The sequence below is a fragment of the Copadichromis virginalis genome, linkage group LG6 (assembly GCF_057382275.1).
Source record: "Copadichromis virginalis isolate Kocher_CV1m ecotype Utaka linkage group LG6, C_Virginalis_male_GT1.1, whole genome shotgun sequence".
NCBI classification, from domain to species: Eukaryota; Metazoa; Chordata; class Actinopteri; order Cichliformes; family Cichlidae; genus Copadichromis; species Copadichromis virginalis.
The window spans coordinates 24,972,770-24,998,401 of record NC_140623.1 but is presented as its reverse complement, the minus strand read 5'-3'; the positions used below and the strand labels follow the sequence as shown (position 1 = coordinate 24,998,401).

At 39.0% G+C, this 25,632-nt stretch overlaps 2 protein-coding genes across 2 annotated transcripts in view; both read left to right on the top strand.

Annotated features, from left to right (window-relative positions):
- LOC146707859 (uncharacterized) overlaps window positions 1-25,632 on the top strand; it is an 86,542-nt gene that overhangs the window by 34,607 nt on the left and 26,303 nt on the right. Inside the window, exons 21-43 of the mRNA XM_085459438.1 lie at window positions 43-141; window positions 262-334; window positions 726-852; window positions 1,016-1,091; window positions 1,185-1,288; window positions 2,440-2,475; window positions 2,960-3,184; window positions 3,352-3,450; window positions 3,940-4,094; window positions 4,316-4,527; window positions 4,625-4,823; window positions 5,228-5,324; window positions 5,448-5,676; window positions 5,960-6,085; window positions 6,197-6,319; window positions 6,421-6,453; window positions 6,553-6,574; window positions 8,140-17,637; window positions 18,332-18,409; window positions 18,627-18,758; window positions 18,927-19,067; window positions 19,166-19,376; window positions 19,659-19,734. Coding sequence (XP_085315564.1) covers window positions 43-141; window positions 262-334; window positions 726-852; window positions 1,016-1,091; window positions 1,185-1,288; window positions 2,440-2,475; window positions 2,960-3,184; window positions 3,352-3,450; window positions 3,940-4,094; window positions 4,316-4,527; window positions 4,625-4,823; window positions 5,228-5,324; window positions 5,448-5,676; window positions 5,960-6,085; window positions 6,197-6,319; window positions 6,421-6,453; window positions 6,553-6,574; window positions 8,140-17,637; window positions 18,332-18,409; window positions 18,627-18,758; window positions 18,927-19,067; window positions 19,166-19,376; window positions 19,659-19,734 — 12,171 coding nt within the window. The remainder of the gene's footprint in view (window positions 1-42; window positions 142-261; window positions 335-725; window positions 853-1,015; window positions 1,092-1,184; window positions 1,289-2,439; window positions 2,476-2,959; window positions 3,185-3,351; window positions 3,451-3,939; window positions 4,095-4,315; window positions 4,528-4,624; window positions 4,824-5,227; window positions 5,325-5,447; window positions 5,677-5,959; window positions 6,086-6,196; window positions 6,320-6,420; window positions 6,454-6,552; window positions 6,575-8,139; window positions 17,638-18,331; window positions 18,410-18,626; window positions 18,759-18,926; window positions 19,068-19,165; window positions 19,377-19,658; window positions 19,735-25,632) is intronic.
- Window positions 19,741-24,592, top strand: LOC146707861 (uncharacterized). Its single transcript, XM_085460700.1, has 2 exons — window positions 19,741-24,235; window positions 24,516-24,592. The coding sequence occupies exons 1-2, from the start codon at window positions 19,741-19,743 to the stop codon at window positions 24,590-24,592; spliced, it is 4,572 nt and encodes a 1,523-aa protein (XP_085316826.1).

The window sequence follows — 25,632 nt, the reverse complement described above, 5'->3', positions numbered from 1 at the left end:
AAGTTCTGCTGGTACGCTATCGTATATCCTTCTCTCTGTTAGAATGGAAATACCGCTCTGTCGATTGCGAAACGTTTGGGTTACATTTCTGTGGTAGACACACTGAAAGTCGTCACTGAGGAGGTCATCACAACCACAACTGTAAGCTCATGATTGCTTTAGCCTCTGGAAATGGAGCCAGGAAATTTTTTTTAACTTAAACTATAACCTTTCTCTGTTTTGGTTGTCTGTTTTCCATGACTCTGAATGGTGTTACATTAGACGGTTACAGAGAAACACAAACTGAATGTTCCAGAGACCATGACTGAGATTCTCGATGTGTCTGATGAAGAGGGTAAGTTACTTAAATGTAGAAAACAAGAATTTAGTGTGCTGCTCATCGATATCAAGCTAATTTTTTTATAGGAAAAAACTACTCCAGTCATGAGACACAATAAGTCATGACTGAGCTTCATTAAAAAATTATACCTCATTGTTCAAAAGTTGTAAAAAAGTGTATTGTAGGTGATGTAGTTTTGGATCTGAAAAAGTGCTCGAAGGGTTGAAGAAGAGCCATTATCTGAGATGTCTGTGGAACTCATCTTTTCGATCCCCATATTACTTGCATAGTCAATGCAACATATATTACATATATATATATATATATATACATGAGAGAGAGAGTGTTATTAATTTTTTCATTGGTCATAACAAGGTTTGGCATTTTTGTTGTATCTGTTTTCCAGGCGAGGACACAATGACAGGTGATGGGGGAGAGTATCTAAGAGCAGAGGACCTCCGTGAGCTGGGAGATGACTCTCTGCCAGGACATTATCTAGATGGCTTCAATTACATGAGCCACAACTTGGACAGGTCAGAAACAGCACACACATATTGTATTTGACAAACATCTAAATTTGCTCACAGCAAACCTTCCAGATCTGCTGTTAGCCAAGTTCATCATCATAAGGAATACCTAAGTAATGCAGATATATACAGAAAAGGTCTGAGAAGATTCACCTTGGTTTTTCATCAGGCCCCAACACACTCCCATTCACCAAAGTTTCCATCAAAGAGAAGTTCTCATTGAAGATCTGCTTACAAGTCACCAGGTAAGCGTAGTATCCGTAGTCTAACCTTCAATAAAGTATCTTTAGACACTCGAGGTGAGTTTAACCAGCCTGCTGATGCTTGTTGTTCTTTAGGTGTCAACACTGTCTAGAGAGCATGAAAAGGACTCATTCCGTCTGAGCTGGGGTGCTGAACATCTTGATAATGTTGTGCTGTCCTCCAGTCTGCTACATTCTGGGTATAAACACACACAAACACACACAGAGAAAAACTCACACTCCTTTCTTTCAGAGAAAATCCAAATGTTGGGACTTAACCCAGTTGCAAACTTAACATACACATTCCCATTATGTCTGGAAATACTGAGGGGTTTTTTTAAACCCACAATTTGTAAAATCCACAAGATGCCATAAACTTTTTGTGGACTTGCATTAAATCAGCTTAGGGTGCACACTTTATCCAAATTTCTTTAGTAAATTATCCACAACCAAAAGCAGAATTGTCTTTATTGTCACTACACTCAGGTACAGTTTCATTTTGCATGGCGTCTCTTATAGAAATAAATACATTAAGCCCATCTTTGGAAATTCTACCAACCTGTTTATGGTAGCAGTGCCCTCTAAAGGCACATTGACTTCAAAGTAAAATCAATTTTTTTTTACACTTGTAGCATTTTAATTTCAGAGTGAGCTTGGACATTAGAATTCAGACTAAAGGCTCCATCTTTATACACAAAGGTGTACATCTTGGATAAACAGGCTATGTGGGCATTTCTAACTGGATCTTCTCATTTGCATTTTGCTTTGTGTACAGTATGTGCAGCAGCATGTCAAAGGATCAGCTGATATTGATTTTTTTTTTTAATGATTTACTTATACTCAAAGCATTATTCTGCCATTGTTGTGTATTTTCTGGTTCTATTTTAGTTTACTTGCTGATAAAGTCACCAAAGTTTAAGACACAAAATGGCATCTCGGTGCTTTGCAAGCCTTTATTTCAGTAAATCTTTCTCCTGTTTGCAGCTGTCCTTCAGCTTATATACCTCCTGCAACAAATTACTGACTGTTCTGCTGCTTGTGCTGGCTAATGCACTACTTCAAGGGTTATCATTATATTCTGAAATAGATATTCCATCTTTTACATGCCCTTATTTTTTTCTGGTGTACTTTTGGTGTATTTTTCATACTTTCTCATGTGTCTTTTCTACTCCTTTTATTTTTCCTGCTGTGTAATTATCTGTCTGGTCAGGTTTTCTCACTTTTACTCATTCTTTTTTCTCTCTTTCTCTTTTATTTATTTTGTTGTTGCTTCGATGTGCATTCTCTTATCTTCTCTGTGTTTGTGACTCTGTGTGTGTGTGTGTGTGTTGTTTTTGTATTCTGCTTCTAGCCGTTCCTCACCATGCCTAGACCATGACAACAGCAGGTGAAGTCTTTATTTTGTCTATTTTCTTATCTCCTTTGTGCCTTTACTTCTTTTTCTTTGTCACTTTTGAATGATTTTCTCATTTCCATCCTGTTTCTCTGCTTTATTTCATAATGAATGCCCTTACATTACCTGAAATAACCTGAAATAACCAGATTTTTTTTTATCCTTAGTGCAGCTCTAGCTGGCTTTGCCCTGTTTTTAATGCAATTTAATTATATCAGTTCATAATACAACCTGTGTCCTGACCAGAATCTTGCAAGTTAAAAAATTAAAGCAGAATAAAACCGAAAAAGTGTTTCTCCAGGATAAAGTGATATTTATTGAGACCTATTTGTTATTAATGTCTCTTCTCAGGTTACAAAAATAGCCTTTTCTTTTACCTTTACTTGATTCAGTTGCCTTGTGAGCATGGAGATTTTGCATCTTTATTTGTTTGAATGTCTAGAAACCAATTCATCCATTTCTGGTGCCTTTTCTTTAGCTTCCTGGTCAGCTTTATGGTAGATGCCAGAGGTGGAGCTATGCGTGGTTGCCGTCACAATGGTTTGCGAATTATTGTCCCACCAAGAAAGTGCTCTGCCCCGACACGGGTGACTTGCAGGCTGGTGAAGAGGCATCGTCTGGCCTCTATGCCACCTATGGTAGAGGGTGAAGGGCTGGCTGGTCGCATTATAGAAGTGGGACCCACTGGAGCCCAGTTCTTGGGGTAAATTTGGTTGAGTGTGCGTGTGTTTGTGTGTGTCTGCGCGCATCTACTAACAGTTTGTGTACTTGCTGGTGGCTTTGTACTATCTGGTATAAGTGTGTTTCAGTAGTTGTGTGGTGTGTTCATACTTTCTTCTTCACTCCCCCTCTGTGCTGCGTATGGATCAGTAAGCTCCACCTACCTACAGCTCCACCCCCTCTGAATGAGGGTGAGAGCTTGGTCAGTCGCATCCTGCAGCTGGGTCCTCCAGGAACCAAGTTCCTCGGGTAGGACCATGTGAGGGTGATACCCAACCACCCTCAAATCCTGGTTACACGCCCACCCGTGTTTTTCCCTTGTCCTGAAATTTGAATTTTTTTTTTAGTTTTTCATGATATATATATATTAATTTTTATAATTTATTTTTGTGGTGCTTCTTTTCTTTCTTTGAAGAGAAGGACAGCTTTACCACCTGACCTGTTACCTTAACCTGTTGAGTTTTCTTCATGCTTCCCACAAGCACCTATCTCCCCAATCATGTTTCTAGTTGGATTCTGGTCCTGATGTGAAATAGATGTTTATTTATTTTTATGTTCATAGTTTGTGTTTTGAAATTAATTTTAACTGAGTTTTTATTGTTTTCTTTCTTCGTAAATTCATTCACATGTCAACCTAAACACTATGCTATCATTGATTTTTCTCTGGAGTTAGCGCTGAAAAGCATTAATTAGCATTAGTCCAATTTGTATTTGCTTTTACCTTGTCACACCTTTTAGGCCTGTGATTGTAGAGATCCCCCATTTTGCTGCTCTGCGGGGAACAGAGCGGGAGCTAGTGATCTTAAGGAGTGAAACAGGAGAGAGCTGGAAGGAACACCACTGTGACTTCACTGAAGAGGAACTGAACCAGATACTTAATGGCATGGATGAAAGTAAGGGATCTGAAGTGGCCTGTGATGTATAACTGTGATCGATAGGTTGATATCTCAAAGCATTTTATGTAAAACAATACATGAATGCCATAAAACAAGCAACACTAGAGCAGGAGAGAGTTGTCTTATAGATTTTAAAATGCTAGTATAATAATGTGAAGCACAGTACGTAAATAATAAAGGGAAAAAACAAAGCACTGACTTTATGCTTTCTTTCACAGAACTTGATTCCCCTGAGGAACTTGAAAAGAAAAGAATATGTCGCATCATCACCAGAGACTTCCCACAGTATTTTGCTGTTGTGTCAAGGATAAAGCAGGACAGTCATTTGATTGGTCCAGAGGGCGGGGTCCTCAGTAGTACTCTCGTGCCCCAGGTCCAGGCTGTATTCCCTGAAGGAGCCCTTACTAAGAAGATTAGAGTTGGGCTTCAGGTGTGTACATTCCTTGACTGGTATACCAACAGAATATCCAAATTATGGCTATGAAGAAAAAAAATATGAATACATATTACCACATATCTTGCCCCAGGCTCAGCCTATTGATGTTGACATGGTGAGAAAGATTCTTGGTAATAAAGCAACGTTCAGCCCAATTGTCACATTGGAGCCAAGGAGAAGAAAGTTCCACAAACCCATCACAATGACAATCCCAATTCCCAAGACCTCCAATAGTGACACCACATTCAGTGGGGAGACCCCGACTTTACGTTTGCTTTGTAGTATTACAGGTAAGTATCTATAAATAAAACCCTTTGTTTTAGAAAGAAAACATCTTGGATGGCTTTCAGGCACATCTCATTGGATGACATATTGAAATGCTCCCGTGAACATCCTAATTTATTGTTCATGTTGTATTTGTTGCTTGTGCAATTGCTGTTTTTTTTCATAATTTTATTAAGATTTCTATGTTTAAAATCTTAATATAAAGCTCTTTAGTCAATCTTTGATATTTTTCTTTGTGTGCTATTAAAAGAAATGACCTGATTTAATGGACGTAATTTATCAGAACTTCGTGGTGGTGGATGTATCTTATCTTAAGTCCAATAAAAAGACAAATGCTGTGTGAAGATTAAAAAATATTGCGTGAACTGTTTTCAGAGGTTGAGTAACAAATCATCGGTTTACCTTTCAGGTGGTACCACTCCTGCACAATGGGAGGACATCACCGGCTCCACGCCTCTCACTTTTGTTAACCAATGTGTTTCCTTCACCACGAATGTGTCAGCAAGGTAAATCCTTTATTTGTTGGTAAATGACGATGCACAGTTGCAGTCTTACGATTGAAGGTTATAAACGTTTATGCTTAAATTTTTACCTGTTGATACTTACCTAAAAGTGTCGTTCATTTGTAGATTCTGGCTGATAGACTGCAGACAGATCCAGGAGTCTGTTGGTTTTGGCACTCAGGTCTACAGAGAAATCATCTGTGTCCCATACATGGCTAAGTTTGTCATTTTTGCTAAGACACTTGACCCCATTGAGGCTCGCCTACGGTGTTTTTGCATGACAGATGACAAGATGGACAAAACCTTGGAACAGCAAGAAAACTTCACTGAAGTCGCCCGCAGCCGAGATGTTGAGGTGCAGTGTAATACTGGGGAATAAATAAGGCAAATCAAATCAAATTGTGTGCACAGGTTTATCTAACGAGGGTTAAACAGTAATTGAGAAAAGTAGGTCGATGTCAATTAATGATGGTTAAGTGGGTATTTAAAGATTTTAAATCAGACGCAGGTTATTACTGACTGATTCTTATTAATATTGGTTCTTTTTCATTTCTGGAAAGAAATTGAATAATATTGTCCAAGAATTTTTGTTTCTTTTGAGCCATGGAAACATTTAGATTTGTCATATCCTGATACAGGTACTAGAGGGGAAACCTATATTTGCTGACTGCTTTGGAAACCTGGTGCCTCTTACCAAGAGTGGGCAGCACCATGTGTTCAGTTTCTATGCCTTCAAAGAGAACAGACTGGCCCTCTTTATTAAAGTATGACTTTAAATCTATTAAAATATATAAAATGTTTACTTTTTTACTCAGAAATTCACAAATCTAAATATATGCAAGTCAGAGACATATTTTTCCCCCAAATATGAGCAGATTCGAGACACAGCACAGGAGCCATGTGGTCGATTGTCTTTTACCAAGGAACCGCGCACGTACCGTAGTCTTAATCTCAATGCAATCTGCAACCTAAACATCACCCTTCCATCATACTCAAAGGTCAGCTTTTAAATATTTTATCATGTATGCTAGGTGATTTTAACTTTAACTTTGAAACTGCCGCATTGCTGATTTCTCCTCATTTTTATTCTTTTATTTAGGAGTCTGATTCAGACCAAGATGGAGATGATGAGGTAAATAAAGTTTGTTTGATTTCAGTCTATAGCAAAAAACCTTGATGGTATAATTAGGTTGCAGCTTACTGTGATTTGACTTCTTTTTTTTTTTTTCAGAGTGAGAAGAGTGACAAGAAATGTAAGTTGTTATTTTAGTATTTGTGCTCTATTAGAAGTTAGTTTTCTTATATATATTGTCACAATAGACCAAGTATCTAAAATGCATGATAGAAATTCATGTATTGAGACATTGTAAAAACTATTTTCAATAGTAATGGGCCTGTATATTATATGATAGTTATGCATTTATGCATCACAAGATTAACTTGAGATTGCTGGTCATAAATATTTTGAAGTATTAAGTTAAAAGATTTGCCTGTTATATATACTAACTACTAATTACTACTACTAACATTGTATGCAGTTACATGTTTGTAACTGGAGGAAATGCTATGGCTGCTATACTTTATGTTCTCACTCCAAACTCCACTGACTTTCCTATCATTTCAATTTTCCACTATATTTGTTTTTATTAATTTCATACAAAGGTCAAAATAGTATTTTTTATATATATCTTCTCAAAATTGTTTGATTCTCTAGATATTTGTACTTGACATTAATCTTAACTTACAGATAATTATGTTTTATGATAATAACATTTATTATGTAACAAGTATTTTTTTGACATAATATTTTCTCATGTTAAACCTCAGCAGTTGTACGAGTTGCGTGTAAAAATTGTTATTCACAGAAAAACAAACAATATCATGTTGTTTGTGCTTGATTACTAGCCAATTTATTATTACATAATTCATGTTCTATGATTTTCTTTAGCCACTGCTTTCTCCTTTGTTGTTTTATTTCTTTAAATTATTATTATTTTTTTGTACTAAGTTACTTTCATTCACTCATTCACACAAATTTTAAATTTGGTTTACACTGTTTTACCTCACTATTTTTATTTTCTATATATGCTATCATGTCACAAAACTATAGGATTCTAGCAGTAACAACTTGTAAGCTATAATATTTAATAATAGTGAACACATCAAATAGAGTGTAAATGCTAAATATAACAGTATTTTATACTAACTAACAGTTCTATATATTGTGTTGCTTACAGTTAGTAGGTATTGAAAAGAGACTAAAACAGTCAAGTAACAGTGATTCTCTTACTTTGCTTACCTCATATTTTCACTCACTCAAATACCTTATAATTTTTTTAATTCAAAGTTTATTATTTAAAAAAAATGTTTATTTGTTGGCAAACATGACTATAATAGCAACAATCTTGAGAAGTTTTGTTTGTCTGTTTTCAGTCCTTCTTGTACCTTTGTTCCATATGTAGGTTTATCTGTTTCATCTTGTTTTTGGTATATCTTGCAATTCATTTTTAATGCATAGTCAAACAATTTAGATTATTATGGTACTTATTTACATTCTATTCATTTTGTTACACCTCTTGGCTTTGCTTATGCTGTTGCTGCTCTACCGCTCTTCAAGTGTCTGGGAACTACTTTGTCTTCTTTGGTCTTCTTTTTGAGACTTCCTTATTCTCTGCCTTGTCATCTTCTAACTCTGTGAACTGAAGATGGATTTTTGATGGCATTATCTTGATGACAATTTTCTGATGTCTCTCTCCCCCACTTCATTTGTCCCTTATGTTCTGTACCCTTTTTGGTTCTGAAATATTTTTCACTGAAGACGATGAATCTGAATCAACGGAGACATTCTCCTTAAGAACTAATCAACCTCTTGACCCTGCAACCCTTGCGAGCCCAGATCTCCTGTCAGACACACAAGATGTCAGAATGTCTGCTACCTTTACTCCAGATATCTATGAAGAAAGAGCTGAAACTAATAAATCGGAAGAAAGAGAATCTGTGGCCACTGTAGAACAGTTCAAAGACAGAGTAGAAAAGGCTGGTGAAATTAACGATCGGACGAATGTTAGTAAACTGAGAGGACAACAAATTGATGATATCAAAGATAAATTTTCACTCTATGGGGCCAATACCCTTGAAGAGCCAGTCATAAAGAACATTGAGAAACAAAGTTTAAGTAGATCTTACACAGATGTTAGAGACATCACATTGTTCTCCCCCCCTACCACACAGACAGAAAAATGCCTTGGCCAGAAATCTGCTAGGACATGTGGTTCTCAAGAAGATCTTGTCCAAGATGGATTTGAACAGGTCATTGAGAAGCATGCAAACAAAAAACACCCCCCAGATATCAAGAAACCTATTCGGAAAAAACTTAGAGACAGATCGCGTTCTGGATGTAGCAGTTCTGAGGGAGAGTTGGAAAGGATGAGCTCTGAGGAGTCTTTAGATGGTGATACTATTCTTAAAGAGAGTAGCCTTTTATCCACCCAAGTTGTCGAGCCACCAGCTTCTCCTTTGGTGGTTGAGACACCTATAGGATCAATAAAGGACAGGGTAAAAGCTTTACAGAACAAAGTTGAAGAGGAAGAAGTGCAAAAAGATACTAAAGTCTTTACATACGATGGAAAATCTTCTATTACCGCAAAGAAAATGGAGGAAGCTATGCCAGAACTTCCCAGAGTTCCTAAGTCACCTAGATCTCAGACAGAAAGATTAGAGGAAACTATGTCAGTGAAGGACCTTATGAAAGCTTTCCAAACTGGGGAGGACCCGTCAAAAAGTAAATCTGGGCTTTTTGAACACCAATCCTTGCAGTCTTCTTGTATTTCCACATGGATTTCTGAATCACCAGGTTCGGAAACAGTGCATGATATAGAACAAAGACCTACACAGGAGCCAAAATCACAAATCCAAACTCAAAGGCCCACGATTTTCCATCAACAGAGTAGTGTCAAGAAAGGTGATCAAACAGACATCAAGGATGAACCAGCAAACCTAATCAGCTGTAAAGAATCCCAGTTCACTTCAGACAGTGTTTATATTGAAAAGATGGTTACATTTAGTGATACTGTTCAACGAGATGATGAAAGTGTTAGCCCATTGCGAGAAGTATCAAACTTGTCAGAGAAGGAGGGAATCTCTGTGAAACATCTGATAAAAACATTCCAGACTGGGCAAGAAGATCAAAAAAGTAAAGTGGGACCTCATTCAACACTGATATTAGATTCTAATGATTCTGAAGAGAGAGAGACAACTGAACAAAGTCCTACACAGGAGCCAGAATCACAAAGCCAATCTCAGAGACCCACGGTTTTCCATTCAAAGAGTGACGCTGATGTACACGGCATCATAAAGACAGACACAGATGATCAATCACAAAGTTTAATCAAAACGGAACCACAGTTAATTTCAGACATTTCCCTGTTGAGAAAGACAGTTACGTTTGCTGACACAGTTCAGTATGATGCTGTTAGCCCACAGCAAGATGTGCAAGAGTTTTCAGAAAAGCAAAATGTGTCTGTTAAGGAGCTGATGAAAACATTCCAGTCTGTAAAAGACCCCTCAAAAACTAAAGTGGAACTTTTTGAACACAAACCTGTGGCTTCCTCTATTTCAACATTAATATCCCATTCAGGAGATTCTGCAGAGATACAGAGTACTGAACAAAGTCCTACAAAACAGATAAATACTCAAATCCAAAGTCAGAACCTCACAAATGTACATCAACAGAGTGATGCCAAGCAATATGACCAGGCAGAATTGGTTGATCAACCAGTAACCTTAATCAAAAAGGAATCACAGATAATTTCAGATATTCCTTATGGAAAGTCACTAATATTTGTAGATACACTTCAGGGTGATCAATTGTGTCTTAATAAGGGGCCAAAGATGTTACATAAAGATGCCATGTCTGTGAAGGAGCTGAGGAAAACATTTGAGTCTCAGAAAGACCCTTTGAAGAGTAAAGTTGGAGCACTAGAGTCAGAGTCAGGCATTAAGTGGAGTGAACACAGTCCCAGAAATGAGCCAAAATTGCAAACCCAAATGCAGAATATCACAACTTTCCAACCGCAGAGAGATATGAAGGATTTAGAGGCCCAAACTGGCCCTCTACAGAATCCTGAGAGTTCACAACAAATGTTAGATATTTCTTATTTTGGAGAAACAGTAAAAAATCCTTATGGAATTCAGTTAGATGACGGAAGGGTTAGCTCTTGGAGTGATGATTCAGAGTTATCAAGAAGGATAATGCAACTCGAAGAACCGGCTATTAGAAAGAGTATATCTGATGATTCACAGATTAGCCCTGATCGCAGACCTTCTGAGGACTTTAGTGCAGACATAAAAGCTGAGCTGGAGGAATGTCCAAAGTACCAGCAGTTCAAGCAAACAGCTTCAGATGTCAGACATCAACTTGAGACACCTGAAGAGGAGAGCTTTGCTCAGGATTCTGATACTTATTTTGAGGAAGACATAAGTCCCAAGTATCTTGAGAGTCACAAACATAAAGGCATTGATAAATCCTCAGAGACTAGTGTTATTACAACATATCACTCCAGCACTGGTGAGAGAGACAGTTCTGAAGGACTCATGTCAGGACTGAGCAATGAAATCCATTCGTACTCTACTAAAGAAGATGGAATGTACATTATACCATCAGAGGAAGATCAAATCCAAGTAGAGATAAAAACATCTAGTCAGGCTGATGTAATTAGAGAGAAAGAACTCATGCCAACTTCAGTAACTGAGACTTCACTCCAGGAGGTTTGCATTGACAAAAAGGTACATCAGCAATCATATGAGCAATCTGCAAAACCAAAAGAGATGGCAGGGATGCTATCCCTGCTGAACAGTGACCTGGATCAGTACCTCAAGGACAAGCCAGTGAAAAGTGAGCATGCAGAGGAGGTTGTTGTTCAGGAAAACTTTGAACAAGTTATTCACACCAAAATACATCATTCTTCTAGTGCTGATATGAAGGATGATATTAATGATGAAGAGACACAGATTGATGTGGCTAAAGTAAAAGAACTAACACCATGTTCTATATCAGAGACTCCATTTCAAGAAACTTGCATTCAGAAAAGCTTAAGCCTACAACAGTCTTCAACGGAAAAGCAATCTACATCTGAGAAAAATATGTCTGGCATGTTGTCACTTCTCAATAATGACTTAAATCAACATCTTCAGGAAAGGCCAATGGCAGTACAATCTGAACCAGAAGAAGATCTAGTCCATGAAAGTTATGAAGAAACTGTATTGTCAAGTAATGATTTACAGGACAAACTAGGTGGTGAGGAAAATGAAGTCCTGCAGACTAATGTAATTACAGAGAAAGGACTCACACCAACTCCTGTGAGCGAGACTCCATTTCAAGAAAATTGCACTGAGAGAAACATAAAACAACAAGAATCTGCAAGTGAAAAGAATATGTCAGGCCTGATATCACTTCTTAGCAGTGACCTAGTTCAACATCTCAAAGAAAAGCCAGTGACAATACAATCCCAACCACAAGAAGAGCTAGTCCATGAGAGGTTCCAACAAGTCATATTGACACGTGATGATTCGGAGGGCAAAATAAAGGGAGAGCCAAATGAAGAGCTTCAGACAGATGTAATTGGAGACAGAGAAATACCAAGTTCAGTGTTGGAAACTCCATTCCAAGAAGTTTGCATAGAGACAAAGGCACACCACCAGCCATCTACATCTGAGAAAAATATGTCTGGCATGTTGTCACTTCTTAGCAGTGACTTATATCAACATCTTGAGGAAAAGTCTGTGGTAGTGCAATCTGAACCAGAAGAGGATGTAGTCCATGAGAGATGTGAACAAACTATAGTGAAAAGCAATGATTTACAGGTCAAAATAGGGGAAGAAACAAATGAAGAGCTGCTGACTGATTTAATTAGAAAGGAAAAATTCACAGCAACTTTGGTAAGTGACACTCCATTCCAGGAGGTTTGCACAGAGAGAAAGGCACACCACCAGCAATCTACGTCTGAGAAAAATATGTCTGGCATGTTGTCACTTCTGAGTCATGACTTAGATCAACACCTGAAGGAAAAGCCAATGGCAATGCAGTCTGAACCAGGAGGAGATCTAGTCTGTGAGAGATGGGAACAAATTATAATAAAAAGTAATGATTTACAGGTCAAAATAGGGGAGGAGCCAACTGAAGACCCACAGACTGATGAAATTAGAAAGAAAGAGCTCATGCCAACTTCAGTAACTGAGACTCCATTCCAGGAGGTTTGCATTGACAAAAGGGCACATCAACAATCATATGAGCAATCCGTAAAACCAAAAGAGATGGCAGGCATGCTATCCCTGCTGAACAGTGACCTGGATCAGTACCTCAAGGACAAGCCAGTGAAAAGTGAGCATGCAGAGGAGGTTGTTGTTCAGGAAAACTTTGAACAAGTTATTCACACCAAAATACATCAGTCTTCTAGTGCTGATATGGAGGATGAGATGAATGCACAGACAGATGAACAGACACCGATTAATGTGGCTGAAGTAAAAGAACTAACACCATGTTCTATATCAGAGACTCCATTTCAAGAAACTTGCATTCAGAGAAACTTAAACCAACAACAGTTTACAACTGAGAAGAATATGTCAGGTATGGTATCACTTCTTAGCAGTGACCTAGTTCAACATCTCAACGAAAAGTCAGTGACAATACAATCCCAGCCACAGGAAGAGCTAGTCCATGAGAGGTTCCAACAAGTCATATTGACAAGTGATATTTCAATAGACATGATAAGGGGAGAACCAAGTGAAGACCTTCAGACAGATGTAAGTGGAGGCAGAGAACTAACACCAAGTTCAATGGTGGAAACTTCAATCCAAGAAATTTACATAGAGAGAAAGTCACAGCACCAGCCATCTGCATCTGAGAAAAATATGTCTGGCATGCTATCACTTCTGAGTCATGACTTAGATCAACATCTTGAGGAAAAGTCTGTGGCAATGCAATCTGAACCAGAAGAACATCTAGTCCACGAGAGATGTGAACAAATTATATTGTCCAGTAATGATTTACAGGACAAAATAGACGGTGAGGCAAATAAAAACCTGCACACTGATGTAATTAGAGAGAAAGAAATCATGCCAACTTTGGCAAGTGAGACTCCATTCCAGGAAGTTTGCCTTGAAAAAAAGGTACAATATCAACAATCATACGATCCATCTACAGAACCAAAGGAGATGTCAGGCATGCTATCCCTGCTGAACAGTGACTTGGATCAGTACCTCAAGGACAAGCCAGTGAAAAGTGAGCCTACAGAGGAGGTTGTTGTTCAGGAGAATTTTCAGCAAGTTATTCAAACCAAAATACATCAGTCTTCGAGTGCTGATATGGAGGATGAGATAGGTGCACAGATGCATGACCAGACACAGATTGATGTGGCTGAAGTAAAAGAACTAACACCATGTTCTATATCAGAGACTCCATTTCAAGAAACTTGCATTGAGAGAAATTTAGAACAACCAAAGTCTACTACTGAGAAGAATATGTCAGGTATGGTATCACTTCTTAGCAGTGACCTAGTTCAGCATCTCAACGAAAAGTCAGTGACAATACAATCCCAGCCACAGGAAGAGCTAGTCCATGAGAGGTTTCAACAAGTCATATTGACACGTGATAATTTGGGGGGCAAAATAGAGGGAGAATCAAAGGAAGAGCTTCAGACAGATGTAATTGGAAACAGAGAATCAGCTTTGGAAACGTCATTCCAAGACGTTTGCATAGAGACAAATGTGCATCACCAGCAATCTACATCTGAAAAAAATATGTCTGGCATGTTGTCACTTCTTAGTCATGACTTAGATCAGCATCTTCAGGAAAAGTCTGTGGTAGTGCAATCTGAACCAGAAGAGGTTGTAGTCCATGAGAGATGTGAACAAACTACTGTGAAAAATAATGATTTACAGGTCAAAATAGCAGAAGAGGCAAATGAAGAGCTTCAGACAAATGTAATTGGAGACAGAGAATCAGTGTTGGAAACTCCATTCCAAGAAGTTTGCATAGAGACAAAGGCACACCACCAGCAATCTACATCTGAAAAAAATATGTCTGGCATGTTGTCACTTCTTAGCAGTGACTTAGATCAACATCTTGAGGAAAAGTCTGTGGTAGTGCAATCTGAACCAGAAGAGGTTGTAGTCCATGAGAGATGTGAACAAACTACTGTGAAAAATAATGATTTACAGGTCAAAATAGCAGAAGAGGCAAATGAAGAGCTTCAGACAAATGTAATTGGAGACAGAGAATCAGTGTTGGAAACTCCATTCCAAGAAGTTTGCATAGAGACAAAGGCACACCACCAGCAATCTACATCTGAAAAAAATATGTCTGGCATGTTGTCACTTCTTAGCAGTGACTTAGATCAACATCTTGAGGAAAAGTCTGTGGTAGTGCAATCTGAACCAGAAGAGGATGTAGTCCATGAGAGATGTGAACAAACTACCATAAAAAGTAATGATTTACAGGTCAAAATAGCAGAAGAAGAAATCGAAGAGCTGCAGACTGATGTAATGGTAGGCAGAGAAATACTAAGTTCAGTGGTAGAAACTCCATTCCAAGAAATTTGCATAGAGAGAAAGGCGCACCACCAGCCATCTACAACTGGGAAAAATATGTCTGGCATGCTATCAGTTCTTAGTCATGACTTAGATCAGCATCTTCAGGAAAAGTCAGCAGTAGTGCAATCTGAACCAGAAGAGGAACTAGTCCATGAGAGCTACAAGCAAGTTATAGCAATAAAGGATTTCAAACAAGAAACTCATGCCTTATCTCCTGAACATAAAATGATGTCACCAGGAGATACAATTTTTGACAGCCTGGATATCACTAAAAAACAACCTTTAGAAAGTGGTTGGCACACATGTTCTAAAGAAGATGAAGGCCTGAAGAGTTTTTCATCTGAGGAAATTAAAACGGAATGGATGGTGGATGCACATGACTATAAAAGTGACCATGAAGATGTTAGTGTTGCTGTCTCTGATTCTGTTCTTTTTCAAGTACCAAGTAGTTTTAACACACTACAGCGACCGGCTGATTTAGAAAATCTAAACACTGTTGTATTTGATGACCCAGCTAATGAGTCATGTCATCGAGATTCACTAGAAGCTAGCCCTCTTGTGGAGGATAAATCGTCACAGAAATCCCCTGATTCAATTGAACCAAGCCCTACCAAAGAATCTCCTTGTCCAGACTCTCTTGAGGGAAGTCCTACTCAGTCAAACAATGCAGATGTTAAGATCCCAGCAAAGACTGCTGTATATGAAGATTATGCTTCCCAGCTCAGAGCATGTTTTGCTTATGAGAAAAATATTTACTCAGATGAATGTGAGCATGTTGAGCATGATAACAATCTTGAGACAACTGAAATACACAGTGAAAATAAAGAAGACAAATATTCTGAATCCACAAAGAGAGTAGCTCATGGTGAGAGTCTTCACATGTTTGTAAGGCAAGGCTGTTTTGACACAGAAGAAAGGGCGGTTGATGGCACCAATAAACAGTTAACACCAGAAGAGGAGATGTTTAAAATGGCTGCAAAGATCAAAACATTTGAGGAGATGGAACAGGAGTCTAAACTGCGGATAGAAAAATCTTTTGATGCTATTGTACTATCAGAAACAAATGGTCATGAAAATGGTGAGGTTGATCTTAAATCTGGCCCGGTTTCACAGTCTGTCCCACAAGATGCAATAGAGAAAATAACAGAGAAATGTGTGACAGAAAGCATTCACAGACAAAAGGAGGCACTGAATATTACTTTTAATAAGAAGGAAGAAACTCAGTCAGATCCTAAAAGTACTCACTCAGTTGACAGTTCACTGTGTTTAACTGCAACTCCAGATGAACCTGAACAAGAATGTGAGTACTCTGTGCCACACAAAGATAAAGACACTATTGGAGGTGCAGTCACTGACATTCCTTTTTCTGGCTCAGATGAACATCATTTAAATGATGACAAAGAAGTTGGATCACCATTTACAATCGGTTCAGCTTCAGTCAGCCAACCTCAGACTACGGTGTGTACTAAAGAAGGAGAATTTGTTGTAGAGTGTGAGGGTCTTTGCATTTCAGAGGACAGAAAAACACCAGATAAAACACCAGGTGATGAAAAAACCCCTGATCCATTTCAGTTTCAAGAGGGAAAGCTATTTGAAATGACCAGAGGTGGAGCTATTGACATGACAAGAAGCCTCGATGAAGAAAGGGAAGCATATGCATTTTTTCATATTGGGAAACATCCAGTTGATGAAGTTGTCCCAGAAGAGACTGAACACTCTCAATCAAAGTCTTTAACTTTACAGATGAATGATTATGTCTCAGATGTAACCCATCAAGAAACCCCAAATTCATATTTGACTCAGGGTACCAGTGACAAAGCATCTAGTCCCAATTCTGAAACTGTCATCGTAGCTACAAGTGGAAAATCACAACTTGAGAAGCCACTTACTAAAGTTCAATGTGCCAGCTCTAGCTCTGCTTTAGACAATAAAAGCCTTGAAAGTCTCGGTCTAAGCTATCTAGACTCTACCATAGCCGATCTTCAATCAGACATATCCACAGTCGCTCATTCATTCTACTCAGACCAGAGCCATGATTTCTCAGATGATGATGATGATGATGATGATGACGTTGAGGAGGAAGAAGACCAGTGCTCAGTCATAGAGATGGCCTTTTCATCTGGTCAGCCTAGCATGCCAGCATATAATCAGGACTCACCCACACCTTTGACAAAACCAGCCACGGCAGTTAAGGGAGATGGTCATTATAAAAAAGCCAAGAAAGACACACAGATATCTCAAGTTCATGGAGAAGAAAAAAGTTCCACCTTGGCCCGTAGGACTAGATCTGAGGCTAGTGACATAAATAAATCCTCTGTAAAAGACAGCAGGAGTTATTCTGATGGTAGTCAGCCCACTAATACAACTGACCTTTCCCCTTCCAAACTTACTGTAATGACACAAGAAAAAGCTTTACCTCATATGATCTCGACATGCTCTTCTCCAAGGAAAGACAGCCAACTGTCCATGACTATAGAAACATCTGTTAGGCCTTCTTTGGATACCGATGATATAAGTAGCGCTAGTCACAAGAGCCCAGATTCTGTTATCTTCACATATGACATTCCTGCTTCGCATAGTTCAGGTTCTGATGGCAGTAGAGTAGAGCCAACAGAGCATTTGTCTTGTGAGACAGTGGATGTATTTGAATCCAGGCCTGCCTGGAATGAAACAGTGGAAACTCAGATGCAGAGAGTCATCGATGACCAAACTTCAGAATGTACGGCAGGTATGGCCAGACTCAAAGTGGGTTTTTACATTCTTATCTCTTCCTCTCAGCTGCAAGAGCCTTTTCCCTCCTCCTAAGAACAATATCAACATTACTCATTTTGCATTGCTTTCATATGTTGTGACTTGTCTGGTCCCACCTTGCACAGCTTAGTGTATTTTGTATGTGAGTATGTGTGCCCCTATGTGTATATTTTTGTGTTGTGCATGTAAGTTACTTTCCCATCTGTGTTTGTGAATATGCAGTCTCAAGATTGAATGGCCATGTTGGCTAAAGAAATAGTCTAAGTAGTTTCAATGAAGACTTATTGATTATAGATGAATGAATGATTATTATATGAGAGTATTGTCTGTACTAATAATCCAGCTTTACTATTATCAAAATAAGGAAAAGCAGATCTATAACATTACTTACACTAATGACTGAAAAGCATGATGTGCTGACCGTGACTAGTCATTTGTAAGAAAACATTAATTCGTATCAAATTTCAGCCTTTATGTTATCATCTACGTCATTATTACAGATCTACATTTATTTTACAGCCTATAGCATAGAATCCTCGTGAAATATTATTTTACACGTACACATTCACATAACATATACTTGCAATATGTAAAATAAAATTTTACTCGGTATATTTTCACTTCAGGAGTTGTTAACATTTAATGTTTGGCTATGTTGGCATTTTTTTTAGTCGATTGGCAGGAAGATGCTGACAGGAAAGAGGAGACATTAGCTATCATTTCAGATCTTCTTGGCTTCAGCTGGACTGGTAAGCTGTCAAATTATGCAATTAATTTTAAGTTTTATATTTTAAATTTTAAATACGCAATGTACTTTAGGAAGAGGCTGTATTTTAGGTAGAGGCTGTATTTACTGCATTTTTCAAATGTTATTTTAACTTTAACTCAACTATTCATCATCAGGATTAGATGATATTATACATAATTCAACCCTTTTGTTATTTGATTTGTTCTCCACCTCTCAAGAACTTGCAAGAGAACTGGAATTCAGTGAAGATGATATTCAGCTAGTGAGAACAGAGAATCCTAATTCCCTGCAAGAGCAGAGCCATGCTTTACTGCAGCGCTGGGTTGAACGTGAGGGAAAACACGCCACAGGTCCATAACATTTTGTCCTGCCAGATATGCCTTTATGAAATTATTTGTGCATTTGGTAGACCCATATTCAAATCGCTGATTGAATACAAATGTTTTATTTTCAGTTTTTACGTAATAGAAATGAATGTCTTCTAGTCATCTATTAATAAATTATTGATTCTTCCACAGAGGACTGTCTGATTAAGAGGCTGACTAAGATCAACCGCATGGACATTGTTCATCTTATTGAAACCCAGATGAACAAGTCAGTTCAAGAGCAAACATCTAGAACTTATGCAGAGATAGAGAAGACACTGGATCACAGTGAAGGTAGTTGTACTTCTTAGCACACTGAACACCCTACCTTACACCAAGCTCCCTGTGTGTTTACGTTCATTCATATATATACATATATATGTTATTTTTAGTGTCAGTAGCCTTATCTTCAGTCCAAGAGGATGCAGATAGCCCCAGAGTCGTGAGAAAAGGGGAGTCAGATCGCAGACCACCCCCAGCTGTTTCAGAAGAGGACCTCTCAGTCGCTTCCCTACTGGATATTCCTTCGTGGGCAGAGCCTGCTGGACAGATCCATTCGGAGAGCATGCATGGTGACCTATTGGAGGAGCTTGAAATCCCGCAGTAAGTTATTCATTTGAAAATATTCCTGACTCTGCAAAATGCACTGGCAGTGCAACACAATGTCAGATCAAACTACTCCTTTTCTCAAGCCTAATGTTTCCCACCAAGTTGTCCTCAGGAAACAGAACAGTGTCCTATCCTGCTTCAGGCTGTTCTTTGTGTCATATAGTGGGTGCAGTTCTTTGGGTGTGTTTCCCTTTTAGCTTGTCAGATTAGGACTCTGAGATGCACATTTATCATCAAAGTCAGATTTTGTGACCTATCTTTCTTTTTGTTCTGCAGTGAGTTGAATCCTAACTTGTGGACCTCTGAGAATGTAATTACACGTGAATCAAGTCAAGACAACTTAGATGAGCAAGTAAGTATGCAGCCTACTTCAAAAGAAGCTGCATTTGGGAGCCAAGCAACTCAGGTTTATGACCCCAAAGTGAAAGACCAGGAAGCTCATTTCATCAGCTCTTTCCAAGGTGGAGCTCAAGTCAAAGATGGTCAAAGCCTAGAGCACTGTGGTTATGAAGACAAGCAAGGTCAATCCTGTGAAATTCACTCATCTCACTCATCTTTTTCTGTCAGAGACTTTACTCTGAGGCTGTCAGAGTCAGACAAAATTGAAACTGATATCAGTAAGCTTTGTAATGAATTACATTGTGCACCCTTGTTTTGCAGTAGAGATCCAGCCAGTTCTAGTGAGATCACAGCCCAGTTCAAGAGAGTACTCTATAGTCATGACAAGACCACACAGGTTTCAGGTGTGGACATGGACACCAAACCCTTCAAGTTAAGCAAAGAAGAAATAACAAAGTGCAATGTATATAGTGAAGTCATTCTGGAAAACTTGCCCTTCATTGATGACAATGCTGATATGCAGGCAACTGAACTCAATATTGCAACAGCTAAGTCCAGCAACGTGAATCCATTTAAAAATGGCATACAGACAATGATGCCATGCAGTCAGACAACCTGTCGCCCTCATTGTATGGCTTGTGACTCAACTGAGATGATCTGTAATTGTTATTCTACTACTCCAAACAGTAACAATGTTGTAGCAGCAGCAAACAGGTCCTGCATTACTGAGCCAGAGAATTTGTCTTTCCACTATTTCCAGCCTGTCACTTATCTCACACTACAAACACCTGAGTGTGGTATCACATTACCTTCCACTTTTATAGACTGCAGCCGATTGACCCCTGATTCTTTAGCATCTGAAGAGCAGTGTGGCTCCCTTTCTCCCGCTAATGAAAGTGGTCACTTCCTTCCAGATGCATGGATGTTAAATGAATCTGTACCTAGATTGTCATCCCCCGAATCTGTCATGTCAGTTAGTGATTATAGAGCAATGTCACCTGACTCTCCTCAGGGTGGGGAAAGAGTATTACCTCCAGACTTTTCAAGTATATTTGATGAGACCTATGCACTCTCTGTTATGTCTGAGAGATGTAGTTCTCCAGAAGTTACAAACAACTTCACTGAAAATGAATATAACACCTGTGAGTCATGTAGTTACGACCACAAACTGCTTTTTGGGTCAAAGGCTTTTGTTCCTGTAATTTCACACTCTAGACCAGTATCGAATGACTATCTAATCTCTAAATATAGTCCAAGACATGAGGGTGAACATTTAAAGAAAGAATCCAGAACATTCTCACCTGTGATAGTAGAAAATGAATATGATCTTTCAGTTCACAAAGGAATATCTTCACCTGACTTGTGTGCAGCTATTCATGACTATTTATCTACAGATAGGGATTGCCGACCATCTTCCCCACAATCGCAAACTTCTCAGTGCAGTTTTTCATTTCTTGAACTATTGCTGTCACAGCCAATTCGCACACAGCTAATGAATCAACACTGTCATTATTATTTACAGTATTCAGGAGAAAATCCATCCTCACCATCCCTGATGCCAACTTCTTACCAAAAATTCAGTGTAAAGGAAGCAGGTCAAAGTAGCCCTTTGATGGAGGACTATGTAGATTGTGATTGCCCTCAGTCTATCCCCCAGCAATCTGCCACATCAGTTTATCTTCCACCACATTTTTCTGCTTCACAGCACCAACATAATGCATGTGATGTCAAGCAATATACTATAAAGAATTGCTCATCTCATCTTAATCAATGGCGAGATGATAAAACCACAGATGCATCAGATTCATTGATATGTCACATGAAAGGACGAGAAATACCAATTATGGATTCATCTACTCTTACATGTGTAGAAGTCAAAATCATTGACACTGAAGACTTGGGCTGTTCAGCTAAAGAAGAAGAGTCATTTCAATTTAAGCCACTAGTTTCTGGAGTCCAAAAATTAAGAGAGGAAAGGAGTCAATCTTACCTTGATTACTGGTTTTCAAAGCTGGAAGCAGAATCTTTAGAAAATAATTCATTACCAGGGAAGTCAGTTGAAGATTTAACAACAAAGCCAAAATTGGCTCCAGAATACAATGAAATGAAAGAGACTATAAATTTGACTTCGGTGAAAGAATTATCACCTACCAAAGACCAACACCAAAAACTTGAAACTTGTGACAACTTGCAAAAAATATCTTTAGCCCAACCACTTGTGTTTGACTTAGTGGAGAGACCAAAATACATTTTGGACTTTCCAACGATAACTCAATTCTCTAACACAAAAAAACCCTTAAATGAAACTGTAAACAAAGACTGTCAGTATGCATTATTCACAACTGAGAAGGAAGCACTAAGGCCATGTTTGAAAATTTCACATACATCGCTAGGAAAACAGAGGGATTATGTATTTCCTGAAGATACAAAAAGTTTGGGGACCGTATGCACTCTAACTGAAAAGGAGTTAACCCTTATCAGTGACTTGAGAACAGTACCTACACAAGTTTTTGAGGATAACAAAAAAAATTCAAAAGATTTCTATTCTTCAGATATTGAACTTACACGCTCAGCTTTTAATGTAAAATCATGCCTAAGATTGCGGCCAAAATCTCCTGAATCATTGGAGTCTGATGATGAATTTAGTCCTCTCTCTCCTGACTCACCTGTTACTCAGTTCAGATGTCCCCATAATGAGTACAATGAAGAATTGCTAAGGCCTGCTTCAAGACCTTTGACCTATGCACAGGTTGTGCGAGGCTTTACACATGACAACGAATGTGACACTTTATTTGACTTCCAAATTAGTGACTTGAGAACTATGCCTTCTGCGTCTTCGCCATCAGAAGCATCTGATACAGAACATACCCTTTGTTTTCTAGACGAGTGGGTGGTGGAATTAAAGCCCCAGTCTCCTGAATCACTAGAGTCTGAAGGTGAATTTAGGCCGCTCTCTCCGGACTCACCTGTTCCTCAGTTCAGATGTCCCCATAATGAATGTAATGCGGAATTGTTAGGGCAACGGTCAGTTACACCAGAATCAGCATTTTCAGACTGGGAAGATTCTGATTTGCGTCTGGAAATTATGTTTGATGAGATCAGACCAGTGTCCTCTCAGTCACATTCATCTGATTTTAGTCTGGATCTGTTGTCAGATAATAGAGCATTGTCTCCAGAGTTTGTGTCTCCTGGTTTGGACTTTTCACTCTTGAACAGTTGGCTGGCAGACTTTAGATCATCCTCCCCAGAATCTTTGGTGTCAGTTCATCAATGTCCTCATTCTTCTTCCCTGATGTTAAGTCCAACAATCAGTCAACATTGTAACTACTACTTGCAATATTCTGAAAATAGGCCCACATCACCTCTTTCAACAATGTCCGATAATGATGATTTAGAATCTTGTCTTGCACAAATGTTTGAAGACAACAGACCAGATTCACCAGATTCCTACTCTTCAAATGTTGAAGTTAAACACTCAGCTCTTACTGTAAAATCATCGCCTTTGCTGCCTGCTTCAAGAACTTTGACCTATGCACAGGTTGTGCGAGGCTTTACACATGACAACGAATGTGACACTTTATTTGACTTCCAAAGTAGTGACTTGAGAACTATGCCTTCTGCATCTTCGCTATCAGAAGCATCTGATACAGAACATACCCTTTATCTTCTAGACGAGTGGGTGGCGGAATTAAGGCCACAGTCTCCTGAATCGCTGGAGTCTGAAGGTGAATTTAGGCCGCTCTCTCCGGACTCACCTGTTCCTCAGTTCAGATGTCCCCATAATGAATGTAATGCGGAATTGTTAGGGCAAAGGTCGGTTACACCAGAATCAGCATTTTCAGACTGGGAAGATTCTGATTTGCGTCTGGAAATTATGTTTGATGAGATCAGACCAGTGTCCTCTCAGTCACATTCATCTGATTTTAGTTTGGATCTGTTGTCAGATAATAGAGCATTGTCTCCAGAGTTTGTGTCTCCTGGTTTGGACTTTTCACTCTTGAACAGTTGGCTGGCAGACTTTAGAGCATCCTCCCCAGAATCTGTGGTGTCAGTTCATCAATGTCCTCATTCTTCTTCCCTGATGTTAAGTCCAACAATCAGTCAACATTGTAACTATTACTTGCAATATTCTGAAAAAAGGCCCACGTCACCTCTTTCAACAATGTCCGATAATGATGATTTAGAATCTTGTCTTGCACAAATGTTTGAAGACAACAGACCAGATTCACCAGATTCCTATTCTTTAAATGTTGAAGTTAAACACTCAGCTCTTACTGTAAAATCATCGCCTTTGCTGCCTGCTTCAAGAACTTTGACCTATGCACAGGTTGTGCGAGGCTTTACACATGACAACGAATGTGACACTTTATTTGACTTCCAAAGTAGTGACTTGAGAACTATGCCTTCTGCATCTTCGCCATCAGAAGCATCTGATACAGAACATACCCTTTATCTTCTAGACGAGTGGGTGGTGGAATTAAGGCCACAGTCTCCTGAATCGCTGGAGTCTGAAGGTGAATTTAGGCCACTCTCTCCGGACTCACCTGTTCCTCAGTTCAGATGTCCCCATAATGAATGTAATGCGGAATTGTTAGGGCAAAGGTCGGTTACACCAGAATCAGCATTTTCGGACTGGGAAGATTCTCATTTGTGTCTGGAAATTATGTTTGATGAGATCAGACCAGTGTCCTCTCAGTCACATTCATCTGATTTTAGTCTGGATCTGTTGTCAGATAATAGAGCGTTGTCTCCAGAGTTTGTGTCTCCTGGTTTGGACTTTTCACTCTTGAACAGTTGGCTGGCAGACTTTAGAGCATCCTCCCCAGAATCTGTGGTGTCAGTTCATCAATGTCCTCATTCTTCTTCCATGATGTTAAGTCCAACAATCAGTCAACATTGTAACTACTACTTGCAATATTCTGAAAAAAGGCCCACGTCACCTCTTTCAACAATGTCCGATAATGATGATTTAGAATCTTGTCTTGCACAAATGTTTGAAGACAACAGACCAGATTCACCAGATTCCTACTCTTCAAATGTTGAAGTTAAACACTCAGCTCTTACTGTAAAATCATCGCCTTTGCTGCCTGCTTCAAGAACTTTGACCTATGCACAGGTTGTGCGAGGCTTTACACATGACAACGAATGTGACACTTTATTTGACTTCCAAAGTAGTGACTTGAGAACTATGCCTTCTGCATCTTCGCCATCAGAAGCATCTGATACAGAACATACCCTTTATCTTCTAGACGAGTGGGTGGCGGAATTAAGGCCACAGTCTCCTGAATCGCTGGAGTCTGAAGGTGAATTTAGGCCGCTCTCTCCGGACTCACCTGTTCCTCAGTTCAGATGTCCCCATAATGAATGTAATGCGGAATTGTTAGGGCAAAGGTCGGTTACACCAGAATCAGCATTTTCAGACTGGGAAGATTCTGATTTGCGTCTGGAAATTATGTTTGATGAGATCAGACCAGTGTCCTCTCAGTCACATTCATCTGATTTTAGTCTGGATCTGTTGTCAGATAATAGAGCGTTGTCTCCAGAGTTTGTGTCTCCTGGTTTGGACTTTTCACTCTTGAACAGTTGGCTGGCAGACTTTAGAGCATCCTCCCCAGAATCTGTGGTGTCAGTTCATCAATGTCCTCATTCTTCTTCCATGATGTTAAGTCCAACAATCAGTCAACATTGTAACTACTACTTGCAATATTCTGAAAAAAGGCCCACGTCACCTCTTTCAACAATGTCCGATAATGATGATTTAGAATCTTGTCTTGCACAAATGTTTGAAGACAACAGACCAGATTCACCAGATTCCTACTCTTCAAATGTTGAAGTTAAACACTCAGCTCTTACTGTAAAATCATCGCCTTTGCTGCCTGCTTCAAGAACTTTGACCTATGCACAGGTTGTG

Excerpts from the sequence above, each read along its gene's own strand:
- LOC146707861 (XM_085460700.1), top strand. The coding sequence starts at position 19,741 with ATGCAGCCTACTTCAAAAGAAGCTGCATTTGGGAGCCAAGCAACTCAG. Across the intron at positions 24,236-24,515 it reads TGAATCGCTGGAGTCTGAAG|TTGGCTGGCAGACTTTAGAG; the intron begins GTGAATTTAGGC and ends ACTCTTGAACAG.